This window comes from Terrapene carolina, unplaced genomic scaffold (genome assembly GCF_002925995.2).
Source record: "Terrapene carolina triunguis isolate 2854851 unplaced genomic scaffold, T_m_triunguis-2.0 Scaffold714, whole genome shotgun sequence".
In the NCBI taxonomy this organism is placed as follows: Eukaryota; Metazoa; Chordata; order Testudines; family Emydidae; genus Terrapene; species Terrapene triunguis.
Genome location: NW_020665065.1, coordinates 10,916,429 through 10,936,439, shown reverse-complemented (window position 1 = coordinate 10,936,439; position 20,011 = coordinate 10,916,429). Strand labels below are relative to the sequence as shown.

The window sequence follows — 20,011 nt, the reverse complement described above, 5'->3', positions numbered from 1 at the left end:
CAGGCATCACCTGGGTCCTAGTGCCCAATAATGTGGGGCATCTCCCCTGCAGAGTTCCAGATACAGAGGAATCCGGGGAGAGGGGTGGTCCAGGCTAGTCCCCATTTTACTCTCTCCCTCCAGTTCAGCAGTCCCTGCTTTGGTGGCTTCTGGCCCTACCTGCTGGGGTCTCTGGCTGGCTCCACTCTGCAGCCCACATGTGGGGAGGGGCGGCACCACCTAGGTCTTGGTGCCCCCCCCCCTGGGGGGGGGCAGGTCTAGATCCAGGAGAATGCACAGTTTTGGGTCTATGGTGGTGCTGGGGAAGGGGGGAGAGAGAGTGGCCCTGGCTGGGCCCTATTTTACCCTGTCCCCCCAATGCAGCAGTCCTTTTTTTTGGCTGCATCTGCACTTCCTGGATGAAATGTATGGTTCCTCTCTGCAGACCACATCTGGTGGTTTGAGAGAGAGAGGAAGGCACCATTATTAGGACCACGATAAGGAGGCATGATGAAAATAAATCCTCTTTACAGTCATAGGTGGGGGCTAGCTGGTTACATCATTGTTTTAAATTTTTATTTCTTGGGCGAAGAACTTGACATATTAGCTCAGTTTCCCCTTTTATGCCTGCAGCCCTCACTGCTATGACCTCTCCAGGTCATTTTGATATTGGGTTCTGTCCTGCTGTGCTTTTTGCTACACCCTCTGATCTGGTGTCCCCTGTAAATTTGATCCTGATTGGATTTACACCTAAGAAATACAGGGCAAAGTAAGACATGAAGTAGCCACAGCCATGCAGGTTGCAGAGAAGTATGTAGTTGGTCAAGGAAGCCTTTGCAAAAATCTACAGCAAGTCCTGGCTACACACTAGCAGGAAGTATCACCGCTTGAAGATGCTTCATCACTGTGACTGAAGCAATAGCAGATGAGTCATCAAACCATAGTGATGGGTGCCATAAAAGAACCTAGATAAATAGCTGGAGCACAAGGAAGTGATCCACAGAGCAATTTAAGAACCACTGCCTTAGATATGTGTCTCCAATCATTCAGCAGTCTAGTTTCAAACAACGATTACACTGGGAGTTATGGTACCCCAAATACCACGTACAACCCTGGGTACAGGGTTGCCCTCTATCACTGGTGAACGTGTCAGGCACAAGTATTCAACAACAGATGATCAAATAGGAAGATAAAGGAGCACTTGTCGTCCCCCCCCCACCAAGACTGTTATGGCTCAACAGAGCTATAATGAGATTACAAACCATGAGCCAAATCCTGCTCACCTTGCTCATGTTATAAACATACAACTGGAGCAGAGATTGTTTCTCACTGTGTTCATACAGTTCCCAGCACAATGGGACTCCAGATCTTGAATGAAGCATCTAGGTGCTACTAAGTATTAAGAATAGATGGGTAAGATTAGGGGAATTTCAGATAAAAATTGAAAAAACCCTGTCCACGCAGAAAATATTCTAGTGTTGGAAAACGGTTCCCTGGCAGAACTAGGCTTGACAACCATTTTCCACGGTGGTTGTGGCTAGCACAGTTCAAGCTGCAGGGTACACCGGTGGGGCTAATAAATCAACTGCAGGTGAGTGCAACAAATGGGATTTTCTCATGCCCATTCAGTTAATGCCACTTCCTGCAACTCATCTGGCAAGATTTTTTGTACAATTGAATTCCTAGAACTTAAAATGCAGGCTGCTATTCCCAAGAGGATGCTTTCACTTGACACTAATCTCTTGCTAGTCATAGTGACATTTAATTGATAGTTGCCTTTGGCTGAAAGCCATTACGTGTCTTAACAGAAATAACCAACAAGGGCAAGGTATGCCTGTAAGAACACTGCACAAAGCTTTCGACACTTAGCAGGGTTTAGAGTGAAGAAAGGGTCATGATGACATGAACGGAGCACCATCAACAGCCTGCAGGCTCAGTTCTGTGGAGTTCTCAGGAGTCTTATGGATACTGGTTTGAAGAATATGTAGCAGTGGGAAGCTGTAATGAGGCCTTCGCATGCCCTTGCAACAAATCAGCCAGGGACCTCTTCTGAGTGCAATCACCAGTGTCAGCTCCCACCACCTTCTATTTAGAGTGTGCTCCAAACCAGCCACCTGGGGGACAGGTAGCTTCTCCAGCCAGCAGGAATGCACAGCCTTTGGCGGCAGCGGCTCCTCCCTTTCCTTTCTCTTCCCCCCCTTCACTTCCTGCCTGCCTGCCAGCCTTATATAGCCCCGGCTAATGAGGCCCGCAGGTGCTTCTCTTCTAGCAATTAGGCATGGCATACTCGGCCAGCCCCAATTAATACTTCTTAATTGGAGCTGGGCTAACAGGGTCCTGGCTCAGGACCTCCTGGCTAGCACCCTGTTACAGAAGCAAACAGGGAGAGGCAAGCTTTGCACATGAATATAATCATTTAAAAAACCTAATTGTGAAAAAGCATTATCTTAAACCTCCACATAGCAGGGGAGCTAAAGCCAGAGGTGATGGCTTAGTGACTTTAGTATCAATCTTGAAATATTTAGAACCCTTGGAACCACTGGTTTGAATCCGTCCTAGATCAACTCAGCCCTTCTTCTTTCCAAGGGAGGTATATGGAGCTCAAGATGGTAAAGGTAGAGAAAGAGTGAGTGCTTTAAAATAAGTCCTTTAGAACCAAGATCTTACCTGTTCTGAATGGACATTAAAAATCTCATAGCACTTTAATTACCTCCCTCCACCATTGTGCAATGTTGCTTTGCATTGATGGTTTGCCACCCTCCACCTATGAGGTGGGTGCATTTCAGTTGTTCTTTATCTATATGGTTAGTGAAGCTCTTAAGGCTCGTGAACAATAAGAATACAAAATATGAATGGGGCATTAAATGTGTTCCACTACGTGTTTCTGGCCATCTGAGCTGAGAGAGGAAAAAGCAGGAAGAGAAGAAAACACCCCACAATACATTTATAAGTGAGTTTATTTGCCTTCCTTATAAGACACATACATACAAGTTATTATAAAAGTGCCCAGACAAACTCTAGCCAAATGCAGTATAAGTAAAGGGTTGCCATCAAGAGGAATGTCTCAGATCTACAGTATCTTGGCTTCCAGATGAAATATTTCCACTAGGCATTGTAGGATGAAGAGGACACGTTTCCTCCATGACCTGTCCAGTTAGTATGGATAAATTCCCCTGGTTTCGATAACAGTTCATAGGTATGAGCACCAAAGTAATCACGCTGTGCCTAGATGATGAAACACACAGGAACAACACAGTCAAATACCAATGTCACTGAGATGTTGCACCTTACATCCCACCTCTGTATGTAGGTATCTATTTAGGTTCTCATACCAAGCCCATTGCCATGGTGTCTGAGTGACACCCATTTTAAAAGAAATACATGTCTTGAATGTGTACACGTGATCTGTTATACGATAGCAAAAACATCAGAAAAGCAGATTCAGACTGGAGAACACAAGCAGGAGGGGGCGGGGAGAAGAGAGGAGTAACCTGACCCCACAACATTTTATTGCTATCAAAGTGTGAGGTAATTTAAGATTTCAGGGTGCGAACCCAGGAATAACGCATAGAAGAGGTGGCAATACAGAAGAAAGACTTTTGGCAGTGATCCTTCACACACTGATGTGCTGTTATTGTTTTTTTCCCCCTTGGGCTGAAATTTCAGCCTCACAGGTCTCAGTGTGGAGTCTCGGGTGCTTACCTGAATCAGGTTAGCTGGCAGCATCTCATGCCTGTACCCATCATAAAAGGAAAGTGCCGTAGTGAAGCAGGGCATAGGGATGCCAATCTGGACTCCAGTGCTGATCACACGTCGCCAGGAGTCCTGACGGAGAATAAAGAGAAAGAAGGAAACAGACTGCTTAGCCAGCAGCATTCAGGACTACAGCAGAGGTTACTCGTCTCTAGTCTAATGGCATGTTCCTATTGGCAATCATCACCCTGGATCAAGTGAGCAGATTTTCCAGCCAGTATACATAAACAAAAGCAGTCCAGAGTGCTGCCCAGCAAGACAGAATTGACAAACAAGACACACACAGTATACACAATCAGATCTAAAACTCAGGCAGGAACTCTGCTCTTTCACATATGCAGGGAGAACAAATTCCAAAGAGAAGAATATAATAAGCAGAACACTGAGCAAATAAGGCGTTTTCAGTAATCCTAATGAAAAAGAGCACAGTGACTCCCTGAGGACATAAGAGACTAGCACTTCGCTTCAGAAAGGTATGTGGACAATCTTTTGATTTAGTTGGGGATTGGTCCTGCTTTGAGAAGGGGTTGGACTAGATGAGCTCCTGAGGTCCCCTTCCAATCCTGATATTCTATGATTTTGTCTCAATGTTAAATCTGATTTAGTAACGTGCATAGGATATTAGTGAATGGAATTGAGTCATAATAAAATGACTCAATTGGCCATACAGACACTCTGTTTATAGTTCTAACTGGACTCGTCTCCTGCCCAGATCAGAACACTTTATTTGGACAGTCCTAGGTCTAGTGAATGAAGAGCCTAGTACATTGCTGATACTATGCTACTGCATACACTAACAGCAGAATTTTTTAGCTACAAAATTGTAATCCAAATTCTGCACAGCAGGCCCCTTCCAAGGCAAAAGGCATGATCAGTGGTGAGAATGAGGTTTCACCTTGTTAGACAAAAGACCAACAAAAAAACAAAAAAATTCTAGAACCACTGCTGTACTCCTGTCTGATGATTTCACATGAAAATGGAGTGGCAAACTTAAGAGTTTATGGTTGCTACTAATGGAACTCCCAGGATGAGGAACTAGTTGAATGGGTGTCAGCAAATTACATTTTAGAAACTGATGAGTCATAGTAGCTGAGGATGAATTAATGTGAATTATGGGCAAAGCTACAAAGAACTGAACATCTGTTTGCCAGTATATTACTTCTGGGGAAATCATATTAATACTTTGTGACACTCAAGGAGACGTGTGTTACATTTGACACTTTATGGCAAGTCTAGGAAGAGTTACCCTCTGCAGTACATCATCACCTCCAAGTCCTATAGTCTAGGAAGAGTTCAGTTCAGCTCTCGATACATTTGGATATCAAAATTATAGGGTAGTAACTTTACCCATTACAGTCAAACTCACTCCCTTTTTTCCTTTATTTAGATGTAATACCTCCATCTTTCTGATGAGATGGAAATGAAATGTCTTGATTTCATGTGGGCATTTTTACAACAGTGTGGGTGTTATCTTTGGTGTCCAGGCCAAATTCTAATTTGGATAATTAGATTTTGCCTCACTATGGTTACAATGGCGCAGTTTCAACTGGTTATGATTATGTTTCACTTCCTGTTCTAGGTTGCACACAGTGGTAGTGCTAAACAGCTGGCATGTCCCACTATGGAGATGCTGCATTTCAATGGTGGATGAGTGATTCCTAGATGCATACATTGTATTCACATGCACGCACACACATGCAATCCCAAAGCACTTTAGAATTACCTAAAGCTCTTTGGGATTAAGGGTGTTATATAAAAAAGATATTTTAAAGACTCTTTCTCTGCCCTCTCTCTTTTTGGACCTAACCACACTGCAGAAGGGGTGTTTTGGGGTACAACTGGAATGTACTAGGTTTATAAATTGTTGCTTTTGTGCTCTCCCTTCTTCAGACACACCTGACAGTCCTCCACAGCCTTCTTAAAGAAGTCGTCCAATAGCAGGTTCTGGAGATCGGGGTTTCGGTCAAAAGCATCTTTGATCTTCCCCAGGAATGCACTAAACAGGACACACACAAAGCTGGAATTAGGTATCAGTAGTTGGAGCTGTGAATGGCCTAGAATCCAAGGGGCTAAGGACTGGGATTTGACAGGCAGCCAGAAAGGCACAGTGTTTACAGAACTCAACCAATCAACAGATGCCAAACACCAACATCTAGGGGCAAACGACAAAGTGAAAAAATGAAAAGGAGATCAGCAGTGGCTGGGCAACATATAAATTTGACATCAGGTTGCATGAGCTCCAGTATTCACTTAGGCAGCAGCAGCCCAGTATCATATTAGCAGATAAAATACAGGAGATCTTCCACAGTGATCTCTGAGTGGGCCAGTCCAGCACAGGGCAAACCAAACAGCTCTTTGGTCAGCATTCCCTGCCCCAATTGCTCTCTTACCTTCTGATGATGCAGCCTCCCCTCCACATCAATGCAATGCCACCGTAGTTAATTGTCCAGCCAAATTCTTTGGCTGCCTGTCTCAGCAGCATGAAGCCTTGAGCGTAGGAGATAATCTTGGAGGCATACAGTGCCTAGAGAGAGACAAATCAGATTTAGGGAAGCAGCCCACAAACTCTGATGGAAGAACTTTGCAATCTGACCCAAAAGCAGAGCACACAAGTCCCACCAAGGTCCATCTCAGGGGCAACACTCCAGTTATATGTAAGAAACTCACTTACTGGATTCCAAACATTCCTAACTACTACCTCTGATGGTCTAAGCCTTTTCAATCTCACAGGTCAAAAGAATATAGTTGATCCAGGTCAATAGGTAGTTGATAAATCTCTCTCCTATGAAATTCGGACAGCTAACATCAAAATATCACCATTTTCTTGCCTTAGTGCTACCCTCATCTATTACTTGAAGAACAAGATAGTCAAATTCTACTTCGTTTTAGTCAGGGTTGTGGTTTTGCTTGCGTTTGGGTTTTTTTTGAGTGCATCTATTCCAGTAGTTTCCCCCAGAATGTATGAGTACCACAGGAAAAGGAGACTGCTAAAAAAGCAAGTAAGCACTCTTCACTTAATCTGGAACACACACATACATCTTTTTGTCTCCTTTTATTCCCTGAGCCTTTTGCCAGGCATATTTTCCTGCAAGAATAAATATTTGGCACTTCTCTAGCACATTCCATCTGAGAAGCTCAATGGGCTCTGTAAGTGTTAATAAATGTAGCCTCTGCAATGGGCAGAAAGTGAAATATCATCTCCATTGTACAGATAGGGAAATGGAGACACAAAAAGGTGATGTGAATTGCCCAAGGTCACACACCGAGTTAGTGACTAGACTAGGAAGAGCAACTGGTTCCCAGTCTTGTGCCTGTATCACCCTTCATCCCAACTGGGATCTTTCTCTGATCCATGAACAAGTTCCCCATTAACCATATTTTACTGCATCTCAGTTGGCACACAGTGGGAGAAATGGGCAAGACATGACAGGAGGTGGTCCAGGGCAGGCTCCAATGGCTGGAGACAGGGAGAGCACAAGAGCGCAGCCAGCACGTGTCCAATTCAGAATCCCGGGCTCACAGCATCCAAGCTCACTTTGTCCCTGCAGCTCTAATGCAGAGCTCTGGCTAGGAGCCCTGACTCACCTTGCGAATATCTTCCAGAAATACCTTCTTGTTCCCACTGAACTGAGTCATTTTGGGCCCGTCCAACCGTTTGCTGGCCTGTACCCTCTCATCCTTGAGGGAAGACAAGCACCGTGCAAAGACAGCCTCACCTTTACTCAGAGAAGGAAAGAGAAGACATTTAGCAAGCACAAGTCAAACAATGAGGTCTTTCCAGCCTATCGCATGCAGAGCCAAGGCATGGGGACAGGTGTTTATAGAGATGGGATGACAGCAGCAGGCCACATTGCCATGCATGGAAGGTCAGGTTTATGAATGACAGAGGACTCCCACTGGCCACACCAAAGGGAATTTCCTCGGTCTACAGGAAGAGGACCTTTTATCGAGCACCTCCTGGCAGCTGATTCACAGTGTGGGGCTGAGTCTCCACAATCTAATCTAGCCAGAGAACTCTTGTTCAATGGAGGATCATAAGAAATGGAGAGGGGAGGATCTAAAAATAGCAGAAAGTGAGGGGTGGAGGAGGAGAGAGAGGGAGAGTGGGGAATAGCCCACACCCTGAGATCTGGAGAGTCCAAGGAAAGAAAGGTGGCTTCCAAGGCACCATTTACTTAGGTTTTTGGATGAATTATCTGAATGTCAAGAAGGAGGAATCGATCAGCCAGAAACACAGCCACTGGGCTAGAGCAGTTTTGGGCAGCATTGCTTGGCCTGACTGAGTGTTCTTAAAACAACATAAGGCAGCTACTATGTGACAAGGGTCCTGGACAGAAATAATCAATGTTTCCTTATTTGTGAAAGGAACTTCAATCTTTTGGTCTTAGTTTCCTTCATCCATAAAATACAGACAATTTTGTATCGCAGTATATCTTAGGGAGAGGTGGGGTTAGGAGACTAAAGAAATATTTGCACAGTGCTTTGAAGGTGAGAAGCACTTACACAAATACCAAGTATGATGTACATTAATTGGAGATGCTTTTCTAGGAAATCCTCAGCACACACAAAAATGCTGCAGACAAACATTACAAATAAATCTACTTCATAGGGGAAGTGAAATTTTTTTATCTGTTAAGACCTTAGTTCTGGCAGTCAGAGGCCCATGCAAGATTCGAACAACATCACTAAGCAAGGTAGGGAGCTGCATTCCTCAGAGTGCTGTAGAAGCAAGCAATATCATCAACTCTTGCATGGAAGCCAGAACCCTGAATTCTTGTCCTGGCAGATAGATAAAGGCAAAACTAACTCACAGATATGTTATTTTAAAGTGTATTCATTTGTAATTTAAATCTGTACAGATATTCAGGGAAGGAACTGGGAATTTAAACAGTTTCCTTTACTTTTTAGCATTTGAGGTCACCTTTCAGGGGACTGACAGAAATATGAAATCATAAGACTTTCCTTCTTCCTTTCCAATGAATCTCTGGCTACAAAAAAGTCTTTCTTTCATACTCCTGTGAATGATTCATAGGTTTGCACAGGACTTCCCTGTCGTAGGTTATCATACTTTATCATAATCAGAACTAGCCACTCCTTTTCATTCTTGCCCAACCTGTTTCCTTCTGCTTTATTGTCGAGGGAGCATGACTCTGCTATTGCAGGGAGGAAGTTGCAAGTCACCCTGATGAAAGGAGAAAGATGTAGCAACTGCACTAAGAATGTCCAGTATTTGCACAGGGGTTGTTGTGAAGCACTAACTCCACAAACCACTCCTGCAGCACAGAATTATATTTGGGAAATGCCTACACCCTTGATCCTTGCAAAAGCAGGAGCCCAAGCAAGGGAACTTTACCAATCAAATGGAGGACGCAACAATTTAAAAGTAAACAAATCTCTGAGAGTTTTAAAGCTCTGGTACAATATTTAAATTATTCAGCAAATAGCAGCCTCAGCCCTACTTCGTAAAAATGTTTTTTGTTGCAGTGCAGCCAATCTTCTACAATAAACTGGATTCAGCTGGCCACAGAGGGAGTGATCAATACGATTTATCTTCTAAAACAAGGGGGCTTAGCAAAACAACAGGGGAGAGAAAAGGAGGTGGGAAAAAGAGCAGGAAAAATAAAGCAAACTCTGACAACAGATGGAACTTCCCAAAGTTAAAGTCCACACTAGAGCTTGTAGCATGAATTTAAACACATCTGTAACATAGTTTGGGTGTCTACCGCTAACACACCTGCAATTTCACAGCTGTGTTCAGAAACTATGCTAGAGACAACCATCAGTGGTAGGTGGGTAATTATGTGTGTATGTGGGTGGCTACTTTTCAGGCACAATTTAGGGGCCTGACCCAAAACCTACTGAAGTCAATGAAAAGATTCCCACTGACTTGAATGGGCTTTGAGTCAGACCCTAAGCTAACCAAAGCAGTTTAAAGAAAATTCTGTTCACATTGCATAGAGAAACCATGCAAACAATCATCATGTTGGAACACAGATGGCAACTATGCTTCTTACAGATAAATGCTCAAAATCCATTTTCAAAGACAGATGGGGGATTAGTGCTGTTCAAGCCATAGTGCAGACAAGGCCTAAGTGTCCCTGTCTAGTCAGCTCGATACTGTGTCATTCGAGCTCTGCTAAAACTATCACATGGAAATGGGGGAGAAGAAAGTTACATGGATGGTGGAAAAATAATTCCTACATCTTCAGGGAGATGCAAGTTCTTCTAAAGCTATAAGCAGAAATACGAGTTTCTTATTCCACACATTTTCAAGGCTGTGATATGACTTGGCATCAGGCACCGGGGGAGGATAGATTACTGAGAATAGGGCTGAACCAAACTAGAGTGATAAATATGAAAAACCCTCTCCCACATCTTGGTCTGGTATTGAGTCACCACCAGTTAAGGAACTAGCAAATACCATGGGGGGGATGGGGGGGGAGGGAAGAGGTGTTGACAGTACAAGTGGGACATATGATTAGGGAGAACTGCCACAGAAGGTAAGCAAAGAGCAGGGAGTAGTTTGCCCTACTGTCAAAGGGCAAAAGAGTCTTAACTGTTAGATCAGGGATAACAGAGACAGAATCACCTTCATCATGGGCTTATCCCCTCTACTGCTAAGTGTTCCATGGCTAACATGCTGTTAGACCGGTAGAACAAGAGACAGTAATATCAGACAGACTGACAAGTCAGTTACCGATGAGTGTGACGGGAACTCCATATTCCAGGGCCGAGATGGCTGTCCACTTCCCAGTGCCTTTTTGACCTGCGCTGTCCTTGATCTTTGGGAGCAGGTGTTTGCCATCAGAGTCCCTGAACTTGAGGATGTTGGCTGTGATTTCAATCAGGAAAGAGTCCAGCTCTGTCTTATTCCATTCTCCGAACACCTTGATGGAGAAACCAACAATGGGATTGCAAGAGGGATACTCACCCGAGTTCAAATTACTGACACCCCTTCAAACACACTGACAATCTTAGTCCATTTGCCAGGCAACTACTTAACAGCTCAGAAGAGGAACAAGCATGTCCCCATGTCAGAGATACCCCAGGTGCATGGAGCTGCAAAGCAGCCATCTCCAAACAGAAACATACAGGCATATTCTGGCCTGATACTACAATCTTGAGCCATACGGGGAGTGGAAACGCCTCATTCCATGACACCACACTCTTGGCACTTTGACTATTTATGGCTCATCCCAAGATTAATCAGGACTCTATAAGGATTATCTACCTACATTATTGAATCCCACCCTGCTTTAAGGGATCTCTGTGACCTACATTATTGGCTTATATGGAGGAAGTTCATTAGCTTCTTCAGCCCAAGTCAAGGAACAAGGGAACAACAAGTAGAAACACTTCAAATCCCACCAAGACAGATTCTTTCCCAGGGCAGGAGGCACATGGGGAATGAAAGATCTGTGGCAATGGTCTAAAAGTGTTCAAGGTTTAAGACCCACCTCAGTTGGTGCCCATGGACATTGCCCCACTGGCCCTAGCAGAAGATCTTGTAGAGGATTCTACTACAGACATTAGCTATGCTCCATCCTAATTGCCTTCAAAGCAGAGCAGTCACCTGCTAGGTCTCAGGGCAGAGGTGAAATAGACGGGGGGGGGGGGGGGGAGAGAGAAGAAAGGCTGTGGCTCACCGTTGCCATCTCATCATGTTCCATGCCCAGTATATCCTTCATCAGGTGGTAGGCCTCACAGATCAGCTGCATGTCTCCATATTCAATCCCATTGTGCACCATCTTCACAAAGTGCCCAGCACCTTCTTCTCCTACCTACCAAAGAGACATCACAGGGTGCCTTCAGACACACTGCTGCCACCGCTACTAAATACGTGCCCATAGTTTCCCTTTGCTTAGTATGGCTTTGTGAGTTTAGTACTGGGGAAAGGCAGCCTGGAGACACCAAACGTCTGTTTGTGTGTAGATACTGCGTGGCAGCTTCCCTCACATCGCCCCAGCAATGTGCCCCACCTGGGATGAGAGAGGAGTTCATTCTCTACAACCAATTCCTTCCTTGGTCTCTGCTGAAACTGTTAAAAAGGGAAATATCTGTGATGGTGGCTTCAGTGCTGTGGACATGGGTCCATGTGGACAGAGAGCATGTGAAGGGTGAAGTACAACAGAACAGCAAATCTGTACTGGGTGCAGCAGTCTGAAGGATCAATGCAAAAAGTAGCCCTGCTTTGTTAAACAATACATTTGTAGTTTGTGTGACGTGCGCACACACACACACACACACAGATTTCAGTGGCCTAAACACCCAAGCGATGGATCTAATCACATTCCAAGATCTATCAATGTCTGTCAGTACTTGCCCAGTCACAACAGGGTTCCCCAGTGTTCACTTTAGCAGCAACGCTTTGAAATATCTTCTTGATGTGAGGCCTATGGAGAGGAATGATATAATTCAGCAGCCAGACAGAAACATTACAAGAGAAAATTTATCCATGTCGTACTGCCACTGTAACTCACCCCCAGACCAGATGGGGAGAGGGGACTTGGCTACCAGACATCTCCATCAAAATCAAGATAAAGGCAAAATGCCTCAAGAATTAGCCACCCCATGCAGGAAATAGCAAACCGCACAAGCTGTGCATTTATACAGCGCCTTGTAGAGGAGGCCGTCAATGCACTTCACAAAGGTGGCAACTATTATCCCCTCTATTTTGCAGATGGGGAAGCTGAGGCAGAGATAGATTAAATGCCATGCCCAAAGTCATATAATATATGAGTCAGTGGCAGAGCCTGAACGGAACCCAGATTCTTTGGCTTGCAGCCCTACACATTAACCACAACATCAGTCTTAGCTGCTTTGGAAGGGGAGAGGTCGGAGGCTTAATGAATGTTAACTGGGAGATTGTGCCAAGCAAATGATATGGTATGAAAGAACACTGAGTCAGGAGTGGGTGAAAGGAGCCACCTGAGAGGCGCATGAACATAGAACAGGGTGCAGGAAGAGAGGAGGCCAGAGTTCTAGGTGGGGATGGAAGGAAGGAGCCGCCTTTATCCACGTATTTAAGATTAAAAGAAAAGCGGAGATTACTTTTGTCATTGCCAACTTGGCACCATCAAGTTGGAACAGGCTGATCTGAGAGGTAAAGCTGGTGCGAAGCAACAGGACTTTTCAGTTTCTAAAGCTGTCTTTTCCTTGAGCCAAGAATAGGCCCAGAAAACAAAATGTCTCTCCAGACATACAGGAAAAAAATCACCAGGCACAGATCCCCAAACGGTTATTGCTGTACAGCCCCTTCCAGTGACATGGGGGTGGGAGAAGGAGCTGGATCGAGAGCCATGTTTGTGTGCAAGAATTCGTGCATCCTAGAACAGTTCGGAGACTGAAGAGCCAACTAAGCCTCCTTTGAGCTATGAGTCACTGCAGCAGCTCCTGTTGCTACCCGTGTTATAACTAGCAATTTCTCAGCTGGCACAGAGTCCCAAAAGAGTCAGATAAAGGTCTTTGGTATCTCTGGTCAGGTTCCCCATTCTCCGCTCCCCATGACTATGCCCTGTACAGTTGGTGCCTCCACCTGCACACCACTAAGAAGAAAACTGGGTAAGTCTTGACTGCCATGAACAGCCAAGACTGCCTGTGACCTCAGCTGGGCTGAGAAGTCCTGAGCCCCCAGGAAACATTAACTGTCTCTTGATATAGACACACCCCACCCTCACCAGTACCCTCTGTTCCCAACACCCAGAGACGACTTCGCTATTACATGACCAGTCTACAAGAGGAGCTGGTGGGAATGGGAGGGCTGATACTTACCAAGCCTCTTTGTCTCCTCCTGGCATGAGCGAGGGTCCGTACCTGGCACCCTCCTCTCCCCCACTAACACCGCTTCCTACGAACAAGATGCCCTTTTCCTGGAGTTCTTTACAGCGCCGCTGAATGGGAGAGAGAGAAATAGTATTCAACAAAAGCTTTTCTGAAACAGAGGAGGGGGAATCCTTCATTTTACTTCAAACACTCATGGGGTCAAGACAGAGCCAGGACAGAGATGGCACCATTTGGGCCCAAAAATAATTTTTTCAGTTCTGCTTTGGTCATGGCAATATGTGGCATCAAAGAGGAACATACACACAGGCTTCACTTTGAACATTAGGAAACTTCCCCGTGCTCCCCCACTGACATGGGTCCTTGCAAAGAGAAGATAAGGACTTGGCCCTCTGTGTGTGAAAATGTCATATGTTGGCAAATGGAATGCAGGACTTGTAAAGGCTCAGAGCCTTAGATGCTAGGTGATACGTGCTGTGTGCAAAGGTATGGGGATGCGGGGGGAGGATCAACCCCAAGAGGAGCCAATGAGCCCATTAGACAGAGAGAAAGAGAACACTCCATCACGAACACTGATGCTCTCTCCATGGGAGAATGACATAGTCTAGTAGCTGAGTTCAGGACTAGGAACCAGAAACTCCTGAATATTAATCCTGAATCTGACACTGGTTTCTTCTGTGACTTTGGGCAAGTCACAAGCTCTCTGCCTTGGTTTCTTTATCTGGGATGATAATATCAACATTCCTCTTGGGGCATCGTGAGGATTAATCCATGTTTGTGAGGTGCTCTAAGATACCCAGGTGAAATATACTATAGACATGACATTATCATTAGCTTGTTTAACAGGCCTCTGTTATTCCACAAACAAGGCAACAGGAATAACTGACTCAATGCATGTCAGGTATTCATTACCGGCACAGCCATCTCTTGACACACGGCAGTTTTATCCAAGTGAATTATTCCTGTACTATTCCCATGCTCATGGGATACATGGCCAGTGGAATGACACCAATATTGCCTATTAGCATATATTCTATGACCTCATGTTCCTGTCAGGCAACAGGTCTGCTATAAGCATCCTGGCTTCCTCAACTCCCCTTGACAATGTTTGAGACCCTGGAGTGCCAGAGATTAGAACAGATGCATTTTCAAAGGGGCTTTGTTCTAATGAGGCCAGTGCTTTTATTGCTATATTTCTGGACACAAACATACACCTTTCACGGGTCTGCTCCTACAATAAGGACCTAGCAACCCTAAAATAGCTCTTTAACAGGTCTGTCAGTAAGGGGGCTCTACTGCAGACGGAATTTGGTTTGGTTCCCCCCCCCCCACAGCAGAGTAAAAGGCATCCATGTATACAGCAGTCCTGGTTCACCCATTTCTGGGAGGAAAGAACCACTGTCAGGGCATTCTCAGCCTATTCACCTAGAGGAAGGGGTCTAGAAGGCAGCATCAGGCTTACCGTGGTGTCCCTGTACTCTGAATTCCCTCCATCAATTATGATGTCTCCAGCTTCCAGCAATGGCACCTGCAACCAGAAAAGAAAAAATAAAATCAATCGGCATTATTATTTGGTCCATATAGGAAAAACTTAGAACTGACCTGCAGCTGAGATCCCTGAAAGGTCAGAGTGAACTCATCAGAACCTGTTCCGGATGGTATTGCCTTAATCACAAGCAACCCCCCCTTTTAGGGGCCAGATTTATTAAAGGCTCATCACTAGATTGGACTCCTCAACAACAGAATCCAAAGGATAAAACAAGGGGAGGGGTGTGTGTGTGTGTTTTCCCCATCTATAAAGCAGAGACATCACCATATCTACTTGAGAGTAATTAGTGTCTGTAAAGTTCTTTGAGATGTGTCTAGCAACCAAACCTTTATTTTAAGGCATTCTTCTAGCTGATTTTAATCTCTTCGGGTTCTCATATGCAAGTGACTTTAAGCAATGCCAAGTTAGCAGTCTAGGAGATTGTCTCTGCAACAATGGGAAAATGGAGCTGGCATGGGGGCAGCAAAGAACAAGGGGCCAATAGCAGCTAGGAAGGAAACTATCCTCACCAGACTTTTGATGAAGTCATCCACTGCACTTCCAGCTTTCACCAGCAAGATGATCCGACGGGGCTTTTTGAGCTTGGAGACCATCTCTTGTAGACTGTGAGCCCCAATCACTTTGGTTCCCTTGGCCTCATTGGCCAGAAAAGCATCCACTTTGGACACCGTCCTGTTAAACGCACAGACCTGGGAAAGCAAGAAACCCTGTCTGTGACACCTCCTAATGTGATGTTGTCCATATCAATCAATAGTCAGCTAGCTCCAGCATTATACACTTCTCTCCTGCTTCCGCCCTACAAGAAGCCACATGTCACTGCTACTCCTGCAGCTTTGCTGTATGTCTCTGCATTAGGTTCAATCACGAACGGATGTTCCAAGTGCAATTGCAACCCCCGAAGGATAGATTGATGTCTAACAAATCCAAGTGTGATCTCAATTCCTGGCTAGACACAGATGAGTACAGCCCTCTCCTCCAATTCCCTTCCTTTATGAGCAGCAACAAAGGCTGTGATAAAAGGCAAAGAATCTGAACTCAGGACACTGTTCATGTACACCACCTCCCACACAAATTAAAATGCCCAGCTGCTGCTCTTGGACACTAGGGATTCAGCCCTTGGGAATGACAAATAATTCCCCAATTTCCTTTACTCACCACAAAGCCATGGTCGTTCATGTTCAAAATCAGGTTCTGACCCATTACGGCCAGTCCAATCAAAGCAATGTCAGCTCTGAAAAGTAGAACAACACCACATCAATATCAGAAAGATTCCAACTGTCATTAACAATGATCCTTTCATGGTCTACCAGGCTATTTTGGTCTCCTGCACTGTTCAGTGAATCTGTGCTGGTGAGAGTGTACATATATTCTCCCTGCTCTTACATACACTATAGAGCACTCTATATTACATTGTGAGCCCACAGGATTAACGGATTCTGGTCTCAGGCAGAGACAGTGGAGTGGTGAACACAGCAGAGCTCTCCAGAGTGCATACCAAGTGATCTTTCTGTATTTTGCTGCTTCTCCAACAGGTGCCAAGGAGGCTCTCCAAGACTGGTATCACTGCCCCAGCAGGGGGTGGAGGAGGGAATGAAGTAGTGCTGGAGACTGATTTAAAGAGAGATAATGGGGATATAAGGGGCTGATACAAGGAGAAACACAGCTCCCATCCCTGTTTCAGGATGACAGGGCAATCAATACCACAGATGTCATTTTCACAAGGTCAGGGCTCCACGCCCAGCAGCACCTGGATTTTGCCTCAGGCCTCTGACAAAGCATATCAGTCCACTTTAACTGACAGAAATCCAGCTCACTGAGCCACTTGGTTATCATGTCCTCTCTCCCCAACGTCTTGTGGTTTACTGCACAGGACGCTGAAGAAAGAAGTTGGGAGGAACAACCAGAGCCACCAACTTCCCCAAGCTCTGCAAGATAGAGATGAGCTACCTTATACAGAGAGAGACTTCTGTGCAGAAGTCTTCATATGAATGATGTCTGCCCTATCCCCTCTTCACTCTGCCAGGAATCTTCTCTCTTCCACATCAGCTTGATGGTTCACCTGATCATCCATTTGTTTTGGGAGTTATCCTGCCCCCCATTCCGACCTCTGAGGCTGATAATTAAAGGCTGTACTGTATATTCTAGAGAAAGATCAGTGAGGGAGGACATTTGTCTCCAAGCTCAGGACCCTGAAATACCCAACATTTCAGACAGGAGAGTAGGACTGCCCCAGCACAGATTCACAACCTGTCTTTCACCTTCTATTCATACTCTTAAATTCCTTTGCCCTGTACAGGCCCATCTGTAACCTGACAATTTCCGGTAGGAGTTACCAATAGGGCATATATTTGGCAACACTTTTCTGGCGAGTAATGTTTCTCAAATTCTGATGCCCTCTCACCTGAGAACGCTAAGCAGAACTCTTCACTGCCACCCCCCTCAATCCTACCCAAGAGTGGCCCATGTCAGTGGTCCCTGGGCATCACTGTGGGATGGGCAAAATGAGCCCAGTAAGGCTCAGGTCAAAGTCTGAGCAAGGTGGTTCCAGTCTCCGGGGGGGGGGGCGCGAGGCGGGGCAGACGGGAGATCCTCCTCTCAGCCCCAAGGAAAAAAACCTGACTCACAGACTTTAAGGCCAGAAGAGACTGTCTGTGTTCCCCTAGTCCAGTGGTTTTCAACCTGTGACCCATGGACCCCGGAGGGTCTGCGACTATGTCCAAGATTTCCAAAGGGGTCCGCACCTCCGTTTGGAACTTTTTAGGGGTCCACAAATGAAAAAGTTGAAAACCATTGACCTGGTCTAACCTCCTGCACACGAACCTCCCCCCCTTCAACCATCCAGTTCCCCACTTCTGAGCCAGCCAGAAAAGCAACCGTGCAAGGACGGCATCCTCGTACTCTGCCCGCCTGGTCATTCCCAGGGGCCGGGGCCTCGCCACCGCGGGGAAGCAGCCAGCCCAGCGCGCTTCAGGTCAAGGCCACGCACTACCCCGGCGCAGCCAGACACAGCCCGAGCGCCCCCGCCCGCCTGGGTGTCAGGCAGCTACCGCACCAGGCCGCCCTGGCCCGCTGCTCGCTCGGGGGAGGCTCCACTCCCCGCAGCCCAGCCTGGGACCGCCAGCGCGCCGAGCAGCAGCCAGATGGGTCCGTCCGCCCGCCCGCGGGACTCACTGTGCCATGGCGGCGGCGACTCCCTTCGCTGGGCCGGTGCGTGACTGAGCAGGCAGCGGCGCGGCCGGACCAGCTATACTCGCCCAGCTCCGCTCCCATTGGCCCAAGGCCGCTTCCGCCTCTCGGGGGGGCGGGACTTAGGGGCTTGTCCTCGCCTACTTCCGCCCCTTCTATGGGCTGATGGCTCAGACAGGCCCAGCAGAGCGCCGATCTCATCGCCCTTTACTAGGGCAGGGTCCGCCTTCAAGGCTTAAGAGCAAGGGGGTGGTAGGCATGAGCCAGTTAGGCCAGGCAGCGGGGCAGGTCTCCCTCATGCAGCACAGCCCACCCTCAGAGAGGGGCTATGGGTACCACTGTAGAAATCCAATGCTAAATCCAGAGGGTTGCTATCTTTCTAATTGCACAAACCCACACACCTTTGCCCCATCCCACCCCTTTGAGGTCCCTCCCTCCAGCGCCCCTTCTGTCACTCACTCTTCCCTACCCTCACTCACTTTCACTGGGGTTGGGGTGTGGGAAGGGGCTTAGGGCTGGGGTGCAGGCTCTAGGGTGGGGCTAGAAATAAGGGGCTGAGGCTTGAGGTGTGGGAGGGGGTGAGGGCTCCAGTGGGAGGGTGCAGCTGGGGATGAAGGTTTGGGATGCAGGAGGGAGCTCAGGGCTGGGGTGCAGGCACCAGCTGGGGGTGTGGGCTCTTGGGTGGGGCTAGGGATGAGGGGTTTGGGGTGCAGAAAGGGGCTCAGAGCTGTGAGGTTTAGAGTGCAGGAGGAAGCTTGGGCTGGGGTAGGGGTGCAGGAGGGGGTAGGGGCTCTGGATGGGAGTTTGGATGCAGGGGGTTCCAACCTGGGGCAGGGGGTTGGGGTGCGAGGTCTGAGATGGAATTAAGGTGCAGGAGAGAGTTTTCCAACCTGGGGTGGGGGGTTCAGGGTCTGGGAGTGAGTTAAGGTGCAGGAGGGGGTTCTAACCTGGGGTAGGGGACTCCGGGTCTAGGCTCCAGCCAGGTGGTGCTTACCTCAGGTGGCTCCCAGTCTGTGGTGCACTGGGGCTAAGGCAGGCTCCCTGCCTGCCCTGGTTCCATGCTGCTCCTGGAAGCGGTCGGCATATCCAGCCCTTAAGTGGAGGTGTAGCCAGGCAGCTCTGTGCGGTGCCCGTGCCTGAGGATGAGGGCAGCATGCAGAGCTTCCCTGATTACCCCGTGCTTAGAGGGCAGACATGCCGGCCACTTCCAGGGAGCTGCGCAGAACCAGGGTAGGCAAGGAGCCTATCTTAGCCCCGCCGCTGCACCACGGACTCAACTTTTAACGGCCTGATGAGCGGTGCTGACCAGAGCTGCCAAGGTCCATTTTCGACTAGGCAGTCCGCTCAAAACCCGGATGCCTGGCAACTCTACTTATGGGACTTAAGGAGCTGTAATATTTTAAGGACCTCATTGCAGTTTTGAACAGTCAAAATTTTTGTAAGGTTTTATACCTACTGGGACAGGGCCTTGGGGAGTTCGACCCGTGGGGAAGTCCATGCACGGCCGTCATGTTTGATATGGCTAGTACCTCAGTGCCAAATTTCAGTGGCCTCTATTTAAGGAGCTCCCAGTCACCTGTGACAACCACCACCAGGCCTACTATGGTTAGCAGCTTTTACACTGAAAGTGACTGAATAATTAGAACTGCCAGTCAATCATGTTTGAGGGGAATGGTGATAGAAAAGCTGAAGAAGGGTCTCTAACAAACACCTGGAATCAGGCAGAGAGGAATGTCTGTACTCCCTGAGTAAGCTTGTTCAGAT

The 20,011-nt window shown here is 47.0% G+C and overlaps 1 protein-coding gene across 1 annotated transcript; it reads right to left on the bottom strand.

Moving 5' to 3' along the window:
* Positions 1 to 2,918: 2,918 nt before the first annotated feature.
* PGD (phosphogluconate dehydrogenase) lies at positions 2,919 to 18,310 on the bottom strand. Its single transcript, XM_024210580.3, has 13 exons — positions 18,233 to 18,310; positions 16,217 to 16,292; positions 15,571 to 15,750; positions 14,975 to 15,040; positions 13,504 to 13,622; positions 12,056 to 12,125; positions 11,379 to 11,513; positions 10,430 to 10,619; positions 7,318 to 7,448; positions 6,123 to 6,256; positions 5,629 to 5,728; positions 3,682 to 3,804; positions 2,919 to 3,204 (listed from the first exon to the last, which is right to left on the bottom strand). The coding sequence occupies exons 1-13, from the start codon at positions 18,238 to 18,240 to the stop codon at positions 3,085 to 3,087; spliced, it is 1,452 nt and encodes a 483-aa protein (XP_024066348.1). The 5' UTR covers positions 18,241 to 18,310; the 3' UTR covers positions 2,919 to 3,084.
* Positions 18,311 to 20,011: the final 1,701 nt, after the last annotated feature.

Bases quoted from the DNA above. Each gene is read 5' to 3' on its own strand.
- PGD (XM_024210580.3), bottom strand. The intron at 15,751-16,216 runs GTGAGTAAAGGA...TTGCTTTCCCAG, and splicing joins TGAACGACCATGGCTTTGTG to GTCTGTGCGTTTAACAGGAC. The intron at 15,041-15,570 runs GTGAGGATAGTT...TTCTGGTTGCAG, and splicing joins ATGACTTCATCAAAAGTCTG to GTGCCATTGCTGGAAGCTGG.